Here is a 15,982-nt window from a genome sequence, read left to right on the forward strand (position 1 = left end):
TCTTTTGTTGTTAAATTTAATTACACACGAATTAGCGAATAGAACAGCCAAGTAATTGTGAAAATGTGGTACACAAAATGTATTTCCCGAGTAATTATTATTTTGTTTACGAAAATACCAGCAGGAAAATAACATGACAATTAAATAAAATTGGATATACATATTAAACAATCTCTATTTAGTGCTGTTACCACATGTTAAGCTATTATGTCCGTAGACAAAAATTTTCAGTCTCTCGGAGTCTTTCAGCGTCTCTGAGAGCGTCTCTCACAGTCTCTCAGTTATTGCCTAGGTGTTTTTATGGATCTCTCAACTCTCAACGATAAAATTGCTAATTCAAAGATTCGAGCGTCTCGTAGAAAGACTGGGATCTCTGAAATATGTTCAACTTTAACTTTAATTTTAACCATGTCTATCGAGCTACCACTTATTGAGAGATTCGAGTCTCTCGTTCAGAGATTCAAGTCTCTCGTTCAGAGATTCAAGTCTCTCGTTCAGAGACTGGATAGGAAATGAAGATCTCTCTATGAGCGACTCGAGTCTCTCGTTCAGAGACGCTAAACAGTTTTTTTGACAGTCTCTCTCAGCGACACCAGAGAGACTCGATGAGAAACGGAGACTCGAGTCTCGCCTTCAGATACTCTGAGAGACTGTTCATTTTTATCCCGGGATCAGTCAATTATATTACTATCGAATATTCTCAAGTTTTTGAAAGCCTCTCCTAACTTTTCGTATACATATGTATGTATCTTTTATCTTGTCCATCATAACAACAAGCGGCACCTCTGATGTATTGATTGCCCGCGGCTTTCGCTCACAATACATATGTACTATACATATCAAAATTTGAGATGCCTGTAATTTGTAGGATATTCAGTTTTCTGATTATAAATAAATGCTGAAATATTTTTTTTTTCGATTTTTGCAGGTCTGCTTTGGTTTTACTTTTTGGAATTTGGTCTCATGGTCATGTCACTTGAACCTGGGGTGAGTAACACTTTTAGTTATGTATTCAAACTTTATTTCTATCGCTATTAAAACCCAAATTTTTCTTTGATATACAAACATCCTAATTTAAAATACACATCAACAATTAGAAATATACATAGTACTTATTATTTTGTCACATTACCGTATGTTCCCAATTGACTCGAGATGCCTCTTTCGCTAACAGTAAATGTCCAAAACAATCAAATTAAAGAAGCTTTAACTTAATAATTAATGTTCAAGCCTAATCACAGTTACCTATATAACTACATTGTTGTTAAGGAAACCGATGTTTTGTTTTTTATATAAATAAACAGCGGGTGTGAAACAATCTCCCCGCATGTACAAGTTCTCAAAAATATTCATGTGCTTTTGTATAATACGTTATCAAATAATTCAACGTGTTAAATTAATCACATTGGAGAAAACATTAGTGAGTGATTTTAAAAAAAAATTACTCAACTTTAATCAACAATTATAATTCGGTTATCAAAATTTTACATTCCAACAAAACATTTATTAATAAATATGGAGTTCTAAAATTATTGGTGTTACGTATCCAAATACTTTTTATAGATTAATGAAAACATCACCATTTGACAAAAGGCATTACTGTTAAAAATATCTGCTGTTACTAAACCAATAAAAAATAACACTCTTTAAATACTTTGTTTGTAAAACTTAAACTCTCCTAAATATTAATTCTATTTTGATCTTCCTTTGAATTTAAGAATCCGTTGGATTAAAAAAAATACTGTTCGTAGACATTTTTGTTTACGAGTTTTAATATCGGAAATGTTCAACGATTATTTATGTAAGGTGTGGTCATTCAAACTTAAGCAGTAATAAAAAATCGGTAAGACTTTACCCGCAGTTTATATTTTTTTAAATCGTATGCACAATTTCCTGAAATCACAGTTTGCAGTGAATTTAAGGTGTGTACTTCATTAGAATGCCACTAACTTTCATGATTTCAGTAACTTATCAGGTCTAAAAGCTTGCGTAATGTAACGTGGTACCAGAGTATCAAATTTATTTAACCACTTCCTTTAAGTTCCAATTCGCATACTTTCGTTTTCATGAAGCATTAGTCACTTTACGCATTACGCATTTAAAAGCACACTTACAATTAAGACTTTCCAAGATGACAAAACAAGCCGTAAGCTTTTGTTGGACTTTTAACATTTCGATTGTTGTAGTCACTCAAGAGCAACCCTAGGTATATATACTTCGTGTATATATATTTTTCTTCTGGAAATATTTAACCAAAGAAGTGATTTTATGATTTTTAAGTAGTTTTCGAGTAGATTTAAATAATCGAACCAGATCTATTCATTACATTGGCTTTGTGATTTAACTTTTACTTTTTATTGACAAATAATTTTTACCTACACTGGAAAACAGAAGCGATGAAACGCATTTCCGTCTTTAGTAATTAAAATTGAAGTTGTATACGAAAAGAGTGAATAAAAAGTAGATTGTAGGCAAACGAAAGATGATAAAGATATTACCCAAAATATGGCAGTTACCCTTTTCGTACGAATACGTTAAATTCGTAAAAAATTATTAGAATATTCCTAATTTCGTATTGAACTAACAAAATTGCATCATAAACGTAAATTCTAGTACAACTGTGCAATTTATTAGGAAGCTGTAGGTGTTGAAGGACGTGTCTAATTTGTTTTTATGTTTCTACGTCGTAGTGCTCGCATTAAGTTGGAGCCATTTCACTTTCTTCCGATACATTTAATTCCGAGATAGAAAGTTTAATACGATCATCGTCATAATCTTGTACAGTTGCATTCCACTGTACTGTAATGTTTATACACTTGCGTTACTAATATATTTGAGCCCTTGAACTCTACATATTCAAAAATTTTATAAAAGCTGCGGCAATTAATGCTTGCTCGTTAGATTTGTTATGAACCACAGACGTATAATTCTTGTTAATTTTATTTAAAATAGTTTTTTCTCATAAAATTCCTCTCCATTTCCACAACTTAATATGCAAATGTGTCGTATTTAAATAAGTAATTTACCAATTAATTAAATCTCACGCTGTTCCAGAAAAGAGAAAATTGAAATGAAATATTTGTTATGGAAGAAAATGCGTAGCCTAAAGTTTTTACATAGTTTCTGAATGTTTAGTTAATATAAATTGTTGGCATTTTTAGTAGATCCTTTCGTAATGGTCTTTAATGAAAGGATTTATTATTTATTCGCTAAGAGGACCATGTTTTGAAAAATATGTAATGTCTCGTCTTTTGTGACAACCCTGTATAGTTTCGAGCAAAAGCAGTTATCAATGAATCTTATCTACAGTTTTTAAAAGCGTTTATGTTTATTAGAATGGATTCATCGATAAATTTTTAATCTGGTACAGAATATACTAGCTACAACTTTAACCAAATTGTCATTTGAACAGAAAAACAGCATAAATTTCCAACTAATGAACTGAACCTTTTTAGCATTTGGTGAAAATCATTATTAAGTGACTTTCCTATTTATATACTATGAATTTTCATCAAGTAAGAGTCAATTCAATCAATAAATTATCATTTCTCATACAAATTTAATGTGCATCTACTTTCTGTTTATTAGTTTGTTAATCCTCTCTTTCTGCTTCGTTTAAAAGGTAATAAATTTAATGATTTACATTATTACGATTTTACGTCTTACCACTAAGGGTGAACAGAGTACAACATCTGATGCATTTGAAATACACGGACTACTAACATCTGTTGTATTTAAAATACAAAATGCAAATACTTTTCTATTGTTTTAAACTTCCTAAGATAGAAATTTTATTAAGTTTTTAACATAAATTTGCGTTTTTAAAGGAAAGAGTGCGATATAGTCTTAGAAGTATAATAATGATATAATGTATTCAAAACTTTGTTTACATTACTTCCTTCCTTTCAAAAATGTATGTTCTTGACAACTAGCATTAGGTACTTAAGCATCCTCTGTTTGGACACAAAATAAGTCCGCCGAAGGAAAATAATTTCACACAATTTAGTATTTAATTAAATAAATATCCTCCTTAGTAGCAAAAATTGTTTAGAGAACCTATTGACTTGGACCTGTCGTTAAAAAATGTGATATATTCTAATTCATTGTGTCTGTTTCCCTCTCTCATTTCTTCGGGGTAAAAAACGAAAAGCTCCAATTCATCCGCACTTTAATAACACCCAATTATTATCCGAGCATTGAAATCTCTGTCCGGTACTTTTAGTCATAATTCTCTCTTTAATTTGTGCTTAGAAACTCATTACACGACTGCGATTATTTAATATACAAATAATTTTAGAAGTTTGTTACTATTGGCGAAATTCCAAAACTGTTTTCCTAAGAGTTATAACCAGTTTCTAATCAAGCGCCGGTAATAGAAATTTTGTTTTTATTTCGTTACTTAATAACCTGTAATTAAATTAACTTTTTCTTAATTATTTTAGGTAACAGCTACGAAATTGTCGTCATCTGTTATTGTAATAATTTTTTGTTGGATACGACATTATTCACACCTGCCTTACACTTGATCTAAAGTTTTATTGTGCATAAATTACGATTAATTAAGCAGCAGCCTTTGCAGATGCTTAATTGATATGTACTTATATGCTGCAAATTACTATCAGAATACATTGTTGCAATCCTACCAACTGGATGAAGTTACCACAGGTTTTAGACTCTTGCTGTTATTAGAAGGTTTATTGAAATAAATATAGTCGCAGGGCTTTTAAATGTGTATTGGCACTTCACAAATAACAATAAATACTGGCAATTAGACGTCGAATCCTTATTACAATAGACTATGACCTTATGATGTGTTTGTGGATTTTGTTCAATTTTCTCGCCTGTTGAACATCCCGCAATATAAAATAATGAGCTAATGTGAGAATATTACACAAAATACTTATCTTCTTTACTTCCGGATTATCCATTAGGCAAAATAGGCAACTGCCTGTAGGCCCAAAGCAGCTTAAGGACCCATTAATAAATCAATTTGATGCTGTCATTTTCATTTACAACGGTTTTAAGTTAATTTTGTTTATTTCGTGGGCAACATTCTTTATTGTTTTCAACAGATGTTTACCTTTTTTTGCTTTATAATATGCAACACTTTCAGTTGTTTTATTGTAAGGTCAGTCTATTTTATGTTACTGGTTTATTATTACATTTCGTTTAATTCTTAATTTCGATAGCTAATACATCGAGTCCCTTTTAAACGTTCCAGAAATTCCTATAAATTTTATCGCTATAGCACCCATCAATTTATTCCAAGAAGATTTTGAATACTTTTATATCTTTGGGATTCTATGGGAATATTAATCAAAAAGTTGAAAAACCCACCTAATATACTTTTAATGATTAATCATTCTTTTGGTTTACTTACACTCCCATCCATCTATTTTATTTAATATTAACCTTTTTTACGCCAGTAGGGGGTCCTAATACTTTCAATGCGTATGGGCTTAATAATAGCTTAATCCGGTCCTGTTTATCTCGAATAACTATATACAGGGTGGATCTTAAAGACATACTAAAAGGTGCTACTGTGCTCATCGACTTCGTACTAGCAAATTTTTGAAAAAACTATAGCCACATATAAAATGGTACCGCGAAAGCACTTTCACAATTATTTAATCGAAAATATATTACCGGCGTTGAAAACATTTTGTTAACGTGACTAAAATTAATAATAGGTTTATAACCGTTACCGTAGCGAATTAGTGTGAGTTGTACTTATAATAGTATTATTATATCTAATAATTAGAAGAAAAATATAGGTAACCACTTATGTTATATTACAAAAAATAACTTAAATACGAGCGTTTTAAGTTTAGTGTGTCTTTAATGTAAAATTTGATGTTTATTTAGCGTACTTACAATTACTTGTGTTTACATAATTTTCCTCTTTTTAGTAAGAACGTGTGCTCTTACTTAACGCATCAAACATTGTTCTACACGTACCCATTAGACCGAAAACGTGTACGCATTGGTAGCGATTATATGATTTGTTTATGAAATAATTGCACTTTTACATTTTTATCAAAATGTAGTTGAATAATGTACCTAAAAAAAGTAGCACAGAACATTGTTACACATTTTCCTTTTAGAAGGCATATAAGATACCTGCAATTAAGTTTTAGTGTTCCTAGAAATCGAAAATAATATAGGTCCTATTTTGATTATTAAGTAATTGGTAGTACCTACTTCGCCATCTGTAGATACTTACTGTTAATTATACTCTCTAAAAGTAAAACATTGTAGATTCATTTATCTTATGGTAATTAAACAAAAAGCCACTCATGAAACAGTTGCATGTTTTTCACACTAATATAATGATATTTAACTAAAACACAGTAATCAAAATACTTCACTATGAAATCAGCATTTTCAACTAATTCATCAATTACTTTGTAGTTTATTTTGATATAAACAATTATTTATATAATTAACTGTTCTATCGGTAAAACTTTTTTCAAATACCTGTAATAATATTAATTAATCATTTAATATGAACAAAAAAATAAGTTCATCGATTCAATTAATATTCGATTCGTTAATTAGTTCCATAAATATTCACTAACTTGCGTAAGATTTGTGAAAAGCAATTTATTTATTTTGATAAAGTAGCATTGTCTAATGTTTAAGAAAACCTTACAAATGCACCGTCTTCCTAAACTGAATCAATTTGTATAAATACACAGTAAACATACTCAAACCAATTAACCAAAAACCAAAAGTCCCATAAATGACGATTTCAAACTTATTAACCGTCATCAGCACAGCCATGAAACAAATAATATTCATGAAAATAAGTCCATTTAATGACCCCGTGCTTTATTTATCGTAATTTCGTGATAAGAATTTTCAAAACGTTCCTTTGAAAACACAATGCATTTAAGAGTAGTAATTCACATGAGGTTGTGTATATATATGAAGAAATGAAAAATTGAAAAATAGACTGGAAATATTAACATTAAAAATGCATTGATATTATTATTCTCATTTACTAATTAGTAGCTTCATTACCACAAGCATGGCAAAACTATTACTGTAGAAGTGCTGAAATTGAAAATAAGTTTAGATTTCTACCCAATAAGTAAAAATTTTGACTATATTATTACCGAAACATTTAGGTATTATTCGTTGTCGGATGTCTTAAAAAGTATTAAACAATTAAATAAATCGTTTTCGACTTTGCATTCCTTTTTGCTTAAAAACTTAAATGGACGAAAGTAAAATTAGGGCAAGGTAAAAATCAATTAACAATTTCGAAACTTATTTTTTCAGTTTTTGGATTTCGACAACTTACCGGATACAAATTTTTCTTGCGTGGGAAAAGTTATTGGAGGGTATTATGCGGACTTGGAAACCAACTGCCAAATGTTTCATGTTTGTACAATTGGCCAGTTGGATGAACCAATGGATATTCGATTTCTTTGTCTAAATGGCACCGTATTTGACCAGGTAATCTTAAAAAAATCACAAAAAGGTATTAACAACAAACTTTAACGGGGCTAACTTCTATAACAATTGGTACCATCGGAAACCTTAAAACTGCACTAATATCTACGGAAAGCTGGTCTCGTTTTCTTCTAATCTGCTCAAATTCTAAATAATAATTCTACTAATACAATTAACTAACTTCTCATGTGCATTTCTTCTTCATACATATAACATCTAACCGAAGGACCGAATATTGAAGTGCTGATGATGATAATTAATAAACTACATGACATTCATCTCTGTGTTAATGCCTTCACAATTACCATTTCTCTTTTCTTCCCTGTCTGTATGAATACTATCAACTCAAAATATCACAGTAAAGAGTATTACTACATGTAATTTCAGGTTTTAAGAGCGGTATTTTACCTTTTCCTTTATTTATAAAAAATCTTCTAAACATTTTAATATCTACTGTTTCTGTTGTTCCAGGAAACTCGAGTTTGTGAACGCATCGATGAAGTTGATTGTTCAAAGTCCGAGAAATTCTACAGTCTAAATTTGGAGCTTTACGGCAACACTCAACCCCCCCTTCTAGAAGGTAATAATTTAGCTCAGCTGGCGACAAAGGCTATTTTAATAGATTTCTTGATTAAGAATGATACTTTCTTGTAGAAACTCCGGAGACCGAGTCATCTTTTGCTTTAAAGAAGCCGTCAACTACCACAACAACCACAACAACAACGTCTACACCTTCTCCTCCGCCAAAATCAAAATCTACATCGCCAAATTACTACAACAATCATCAACAAACAACCGTTCATCCTCTTCCTAAAGAAATCACTTCGGTTCATCTTCCGGTCGGAGAATCATCCGATATTAGGTTTAATCCGTTGGAAATTAACGTTAATTTAAAGCCTCAAGCTCCTCCTATAATCAAGACTCAAATTCCAAAGCCCATTTCATTCCATCACCAAAGTTACGTAAACGACAATCCACGAACCAAAGTAACTGTAACAACTGCTGCATCTAATAAACCGCATCGAGTGCCATTATTGCCAACAGTAACTCGTCTGCCCCAAACATCCCCCAAGGTCGACGTAATGCTTCAAATGGTGAATTCGCACACTGGTCCGACGGCTCAAGATATATTCGAATTTATTAATCAGCATCAAAATTCACACGGGCCTGGCCCAACAGAAGTTAACTTTGGATTCACATTCCATGATACGGAATCATCACGTCACACAACTGAAAATCCTAATGTCAATTATCATTTTCATCACCAAGCTCATGTCGATGGGCTGAGACCTCCACCTTTAACGTCACAAGAACAATCATATATTCATTCTAAAATTGCTAATAATGATTATAGGAACGAATATTCCTCTCAAACTACAGCAAGTGGAAGAGACAATGTGACACCGTCTAAAAGACTTACTCCAAATTTCCATCAATTTAGTACGGAAAAGCCGCACGGATTACAACTGCCACTGCCCGCACTTCCCCATTTACATCCCTTGAGCTTTAGTTCGCCTGCCCCGTTTAGTTTAAATCCCCGCATTGAAAGTAAAAGATACACTCAGAACAGTAATGCCCCTAGAATAGTGATAAGTGCTAGAGCTAGTGTAAGTGATAATAATGGAAGAAGATTAAATTATTCTTTAGGTACAATAGGCGAAACCGAATTGGTTGGTGTTCCGGTACCTAACTATGAGGAATACAAAGACGATGCAGACGGTATATCTTACTACGAAGACGACGACAAAGACAATAAAAAAGAAAGAAGTAAAAGAAGCATAGAAGATGAAATTGATGACTTTATTAAAGCCGATGAAGACGGTATCGACGTTTTAAAATATCTTTATGATTGGTATTCTAAACAAGAAGAACAAACGACCGTTCCAAGTTTAATTGCCGAAATAAATTACAAGCTTGCACCTCTTGACCCAGAAATTGCCGAATCGCGTGGTGAATATGCTCTTAAAACTGTCAGTAACCCGCCCTCACGAAAACCTAAAAGTAAAACCAATTCACAACGAAAGCCATTCGTAAAAGATAGAAAAGAAATAGGAGCCGCCTTTCCCATTGCAACTACTTTCAACGACGACCATTCAGAAGAAGAATTTGGTAGTACGTTCGGTACACCGTTTGGAGGATTTGAAAATAAACCTTTCGATTTTGCTCGCGACACCGACCATAGTTTCTTCGACAAAGATAGTCAGGATAGTTTTGAAGTATTTAAAGATACTCCAAACGATGATGATTTTCCCAATCCCGATTTAGGAGATGTTGAAGAACATATCGAAAAAGATGACAAGAAAGGCAGGAAATACTCTTATAAGAAAATTGTGCTCTCCCAGGCAACAGGCGACGATGACAAGGAAGTACCACATGGCAAAAGTATTGTTAAAAACAATAAAGTTATTTCTCATGAAACATTTTCGGAATTCACTAACTTCACTGATTATGATGATCATGATGACCCGAAGGACCCGAAGATTCAACGTGAACATTTAACAACGGAAAAAGTTCCTCAAAAAGAGTTTGTCACACCTGACATTGTTAAAGTGCAGTCAGGCACAACAGCAACAGCAACACTAACAACATTTCCCATAACTACAGTAACACCACCTCTGGTATCAGTGACAACAGTGACAGCACGTGATACTACAACTTCCATGGGCACAACTACTACTACTTCCGCTAGAAGCGTAAATAGCAGAGGAAGAAACAATTCAAGGCGGCGTTCAAGATACAGAACTACTACACGTCCTCCAGAAATACAATCTATGAGCACAAAAAGAAATCGAAATTCACAAAGGCGAACAACAAGCCGCACCACAACAACCACCACCACCACCACAGAAAAGACCACAACTTCAACTGCGACTTCCACGAAGCCAAAGTATGAAAAAGATGATGTTGATTATGAAATTGACGATTCATACACCCTGTCGCCGTCAACAACAGCTTATCCAACGAGTACAAATTCCAGAACTGGTGCAACTAGTAGAACAGGTCAGATAAAAGGTTCTGTAGATTATTCTACAGCAAGAGTTTCGCTGAGTGACAAGACCACTGCCGAATATTCCACATCTACAGACGCACTTTATACAACTCAACGTTCTACCACCGTATCATATGAGGGAACAACGCCGCTTGTACCATCTAAATCTTCTCAAAAGCAAACTGACTCGAAATTACAAAATTCAGATGATTCCAGCGAAGAAATTACTGAAGACAGTTCTGAAGAGGATGACACAGAAGACACGTCTGAATCAAGTACTGTAAGTACAACAACCTTGAAAACATCTCTTCCTCTTGAAGATATATTTAACTATTTTGTTTCGACGCCTAAAATTCCCACAAACGATTTGGTGAGCTCAACAACAACTGAAACAAACGAAACAATAAAAGAATCAGACCATGGATTTGCATCAATTACAGAAGTACCGAGCACTACAGTACAAAACGACGATTATACCGAAACTGTAAAGTCCTTAATTCACGACATTGAGCAAAAAACGAAGAGCGTAGTGAATGAAAAAGATATTCAAAATCTAACAGAAATGACCACAACAGATAACACAGTTACGATTGGTACTTTGGTACCGGATACGCTTACAATATCCACGACGGAAAGTACCATAAGCAAAACAACAACGGAAATTATACCGTCGAGAAGGCATCATTCCGATTCGGGAAGAAGCTTCTCTGGGCACAGATTTGCCGTTGACAAACATAAACCTGATGAGCCACCAGTTCCTAAACTACTGCATGAATTGCTCGAATCTGTAAAACAAGCATTTGAATCGACTACTCCTTACTTCAACTACCTCAGCACATACGAAACTACTTCTGAAGAGGACAGCTTTGATTCCTCCGAATATTTAGATAATAATTTTAATCAACCGAGTACAACAAGAACAACTCTCGCAAACGATTTTATTTCCAGTGAATTACCATCAACAGAAAAACTGGACGCAGATTATTCACGTAAAGAAGACAGTACCAAAAAATGGTACTTTTTAGAGGAAGAGGACGATTTAGAAGACAATTCTACTTCGACAACGGAATCTCCTAATACTTCTTTCTCAACTCTCACTACAGAAATGAAAGAGAATTCTACAGCCTCAGTTTCTAATGAAAACCAAAGGGCTGACACCACCACTTTATTAACGACTGAGGTTACAACGGCAACAGAAACTGCCACCACTACCTCAACGACTACAGCACTTCCAAAGAGAAGAAAGCCCGGGCACCGTTTTGGTGCTACAAACAAAAGGAAACCTCCATCTCATAGACTACATCGACCCTCTTTTGGAGATTCCTCCACGAAATTTTCCCGCCGTAGAAGGCCCAACTACCAAAAAACGAAAGTCGACGTTGTCGCCAGTTATTCCGAAAATAACACGACGGAGAGATCCCGTAGACACAGAAATAATCAAAACAGTTCTGCCAGTTTACTGACAGAGCAACCCTTGTCGAAAAACGTAAGTCCTACGCAGAGTAAAGATAACTCTGAAGTCAACGTCACCCCGCCGTACTCTAAGAAGAAGAAAGCCCGGTTACGAGAAGACGCCGGTAGACAGGCGGCATTTACGTGCTTCAAAAAAGATTTAAATAAATTCTATTCTGATCCTAGAGACTGTAGACTTTTCCATTACTGCACTCCTGGTTATAGCAAGAGCCAAATAGTCGATATGAAATTCGTTTGCGATTTAGGGACGTATTTCGACGACGAAAAGTTAGTATGTTCGAAAACGAAACCCTCTAGGTGTTTATAGATTAATTAATTAATCAATTAATTTTAGCGTAAATTATGCTCTCTTGTATAATGTCTTGTTGTAAATAGTCCATTTTTTAATTGCTGAAAATACTGTAAAGCACTTGTTAAAATACTCATAGGATTATAAGAACTGAGTGTAAAATAGCTTTTACAAAATAAATGTATTTCTAAATATTAAAACAGCACAATTGTCTGTGTCTGTGTGTACATTGACTTTTATAATGCACAAGGATAATAAAAAATTGATATGTATTCACTTCGCTTGGACCATTCACATATTTATGTAAGTATTTAAATTTAACATTTCGACTTTCACAATAATTGTCAGCTACTTCTACTTAATTGGAGACGTCGGTTTTATTGCAGACGTTGCATTTACAGTAATATAAAAGGTACCCAAGTTACATCCAGTTCCTAAAGGTCAAGGTTTTTTATATTCGATAATTGTCTCTTTAATAAGAAAATACCATTCACATGCCATTCTGATTACGTTATTAAAACTAAAAATTATATAATGATATAAAAACAAAAAACAATTTTANTATATATATATTATAAATATATATCTAACCATACCTACGCATTGCTGTAAATTTATTGTTGAAATGAATCTATACTTACTTTCTTTTTATACTTTCTCATTTCTTAAAAAAGAAAAATTCGGACTAGTATACATATACATACCTACATGAATGTCATGTCGATAAATATGCTAAAAATATGGATAAGAATAAATATGGGATTTGACTTATTCTCTTTCTTTCTAGTCCGTAAAAACGAAATTTGAATAGGTACTTATAAAAAATAGGGAAAATACAATGTTAGGGTAGATACTGAATCGTGACGTCACTATTATGTATTGCTAAAAGAAAAAAATAACAGCATAAATTTTGTAGTTTTAACAGATTTCAGAATTTTCTTAGTAATTATGCAAATTTTTCGTATAACCTATTAAATTTAATAATTTGAATTAATATCATAGAATATTCCACATCTACAGACGCACTTTATACAACTCAACGTTCTACCACCGTATCATATGAGGGAACAACGCCGCTTGTACCATCTAAATCTTCTCAAAAACAAACCGACTCGAAATTACAAAATTCAGATGACTCCAGCGAAGAAGTTACTGAAGACAGTTCTGAAGAGGATGACACAGAAGACACGTCTGAATCAAGTACTGTAAGTACAACAACCTTGAAAACATCTCTTCCTCTTGAAGATATATTTAACTATTTTGTTTCGACGCCTAAAATTCCCACAAACGATTTGGTGAGCTCAACAACAACTGAAACAAACGAAACAATAAAAGAATCAGACCATGGATTTGCATCAATTACAGAAGTACCGAGCACTANTATATAAAAGCTATACACTATATTTACAGCCTTACTCTAAATACTCATTATGTTAGATGACCTTAGGTACATACACACTTAAAATATGTAAAACAATAATTTGGTGTTACCTACTCTTTATTTCGTAGTACGTTTTTATTTCTCGATTACCTGTCTCAATCTGAGGTCATGCGTATACAGAAAATTTCAAAAAAAATTATTTTTTCGAAATGATATTCACAAAAATCAATTTTATGGTACAAAAGAAATGTTCAACGATACAATAATTTTTAACTTACATTTCTATTGTTTTTTATTGTCAGACTTTTTAATATCAGCAACTGCATGAACATCGTAGTCTTCGCCTTCGCTAACGTTTGTGTCATAGTACGCGTAATCGTAGTCCTTAGGCTTCTTTTTAGGTGCGTCTGGTTGCGATCCTTGTGACGAAAGCGTTTGAGTTACTTGAGGCACACTTTTACTCGTTGTCAAAGAAAACGGCTTTGGTTTCTGAGTGGTTGTGGGTGCAGTCGATTTTTGGGTCTTTTGTAGTTCATTCCTGCTATTTGCGATGTTTGTGCTATGAGCAGCACTCAAGAATTCTTCTTTTGAGTCACTTGATGTGTCATCGTACTGAGTCTCATCATATCTATTTGAAAATCTAGGAGGCTGAGTTGTTGGATAGTATTTTGTGGTTACTTTGGGAACTGTAGGGGTGTATTGAGTGAACTGGGTGGTTTGAGTTTGTTGTTGAGTGTTTGCGGGAGCTTTTTGGTTCAAGGGTTGTGTATTTCTGTTATCAGTATTAGTTGTTTGACGATTGAAGTAATTTTGGGGGGTGTATTGGGTAGGTGTTACGGAATTGTTGTTCTGCTGTTGTTTACTCGTGGTTTGTTGGGCTATTTGTGCAAATGCGGCGTTCGTTCTTGGAGAAAATGTTGTTGGAAGATTATCGTATGTAGTTTGGGTATTTGTAAATGTGCTCTTTTGTTGAACATTGTTGTTTTTCGGAGCGAAAGTTGTTGGATAATTTTCAGTTTTCTTGGGTGCCTTCTGCTTTTGATTCTCAAATCTTGCGGTAGATGGATAATTTTCTGTCTCCGTGGTTCGAGTTTTGTATTGAGTATTGTAATATTTTTGGTTATTAAATGTGGTACCCGCTGCTGTTGTAGGATAATTTTCTCGTTCTTTGGTAGATTTTTGTTTGGGGTAATTTTCTGTGTAAGCATCTTCTTGTCTAGATGGCGTGGTTCTCCTGTTTGCGTTATTATATTGTTGAGTTTGTCTGAAAGGAGCGGGAGTGCTAACAGTGTATTGAGTGGGTGAATTATTGTTATAATTTTGTTGATTATTTTGTTTGTAAGTTGCCGAAGTGGTGGTTTTTGGACGAGGTGTTGTAGGAACGTAGCTACTTCCTGCGAAATTATTCACAAATCCTGTCGGTCTCCTTGTACTTGATGTTCTGTCTTCGCCCTGATTATTATTATTGTTGTTGTTGTTGTTACTATATTGATTTTGAACTGGTTTTCTGTTCACTTTCCTAGTTTGGAATCTGTCTCCGTTTTGATTGGCGTTATAATTACCGTCGTCATAGTCTTCGTCGTACTCCTTGCCGTTGTTCCTGTTGTTAAAGTAGTGACCGCTACTTGATCCTTTGAATATGTCCCTTTCGTTATTATTTTCGTTGTTGTTTCTGTAACTGTTGTTGTTCTTCACTTGCTGTTTTGGGGTAGTTTTTCGGAAGGGTCGTGGTTCTGGCTGCTGATTGACCTTCTCCGATTCCTTTTCTTGATTTAATCTTATATCACCTGTTTCAGCTCGTTGAAGAGCAAACACGTCTTCATCATCACCATATCTCACCGCCTTTGATTCGAACCCTGTGAGGATTATTAAAGTTTATACTCCATTCACGATTATTATTACCATTATTATAATTGCTAACACAAAAATGAATCTTCAAACACTCATTTATAAACAACTTCTGATAAAAATATTCATATTTCACTATGAAGAAGTATGTATTAGTTAAAAACATCATTTATGTATGAGTTTTATGTAATATCTACATTCTGAAAGACATGTGCAAATGTTAATATAAATCTTTTATATGCGAAATAAATATTTGTTATATAATAATTTCTATTAAAGATTATATAACAAGGTCGAAAAAGGCAAAACGAAATTATTGCTAAGGTAATTAAGGTGTTTTTCTTTTATAAATAGCAGTTAAGTAATTGCTAAATTCGTTTTAAAATTCTAATTAACTAATGCGAAATTGACAAATAAAATTAATTTGAAACCTATTTAATGCTCTAATAACAATTTGCCGTATATTTAGGATAAATAATTAGTCTGCATGTTATTATAAATGAATACAATTTTAAGTATTCTTCTAAAAAACTCAATTAACTTA

The 15,982-nt window shown here is 33.3% G+C and overlaps 2 protein-coding genes across 3 annotated transcripts in view; one reads left to right on the forward strand and one right to left on the reverse strand.

Annotated features, from left to right (window-relative positions):
- The first annotated feature begins 924 nt into the window (after positions 1–924).
- On the forward strand, positions 925–12,506 carry LOC108744549. 2 transcript variants are annotated; one of them, XM_025973191.1, is made up of 4 exons: positions 925–987; positions 7,285–7,461; positions 7,930–8,038; positions 8,113–12,506. In XM_025973191.1, the coding sequence occupies exons 1-4, from the start codon at positions 964–966 to the stop codon at positions 12,225–12,227; spliced, it is 4,425 nt and encodes a 1,474-aa protein (XP_025828976.1). In that variant the 5' UTR covers positions 925–963; the 3' UTR covers positions 12,228–12,506. The 2 variants fall into 2 exon arrangements, with proteins under 2 accessions (XP_025828976.1, XP_025828977.1); XM_025973192.1 differs by lacking the exon at positions 7,285–7,461 and having other exon boundaries at positions 929–987.
- Positions 12,507–13,605: 1,099 nt separating this feature from the next.
- LOC108744528 (putative mediator of RNA polymerase II transcription subunit 29) overlaps positions 13,606–15,982 on the reverse strand; it is a 13,684-nt gene continuing 11,307 nt past the window's right edge. Inside the window, exon 3 of the mRNA XM_025973195.1 lies at positions 13,606–15,458. Within this exon, the coding sequence (XP_025828980.1) occupies positions 13,873–15,458 (1,586 nt within the window). The 3' untranslated portion in view covers positions 13,606–13,872. The remainder of the gene's footprint in view (positions 15,459–15,982) is intronic.

The sequence above is a fragment of the Agrilus planipennis genome, unplaced genomic scaffold (assembly GCF_000699045.2).
Source record: "Agrilus planipennis isolate EAB-ADULT unplaced genomic scaffold, Apla_2.0 scaffold28, whole genome shotgun sequence".
NCBI lineage: Eukaryota > Metazoa > Arthropoda > Insecta > Coleoptera > Buprestidae > Agrilus > Agrilus planipennis.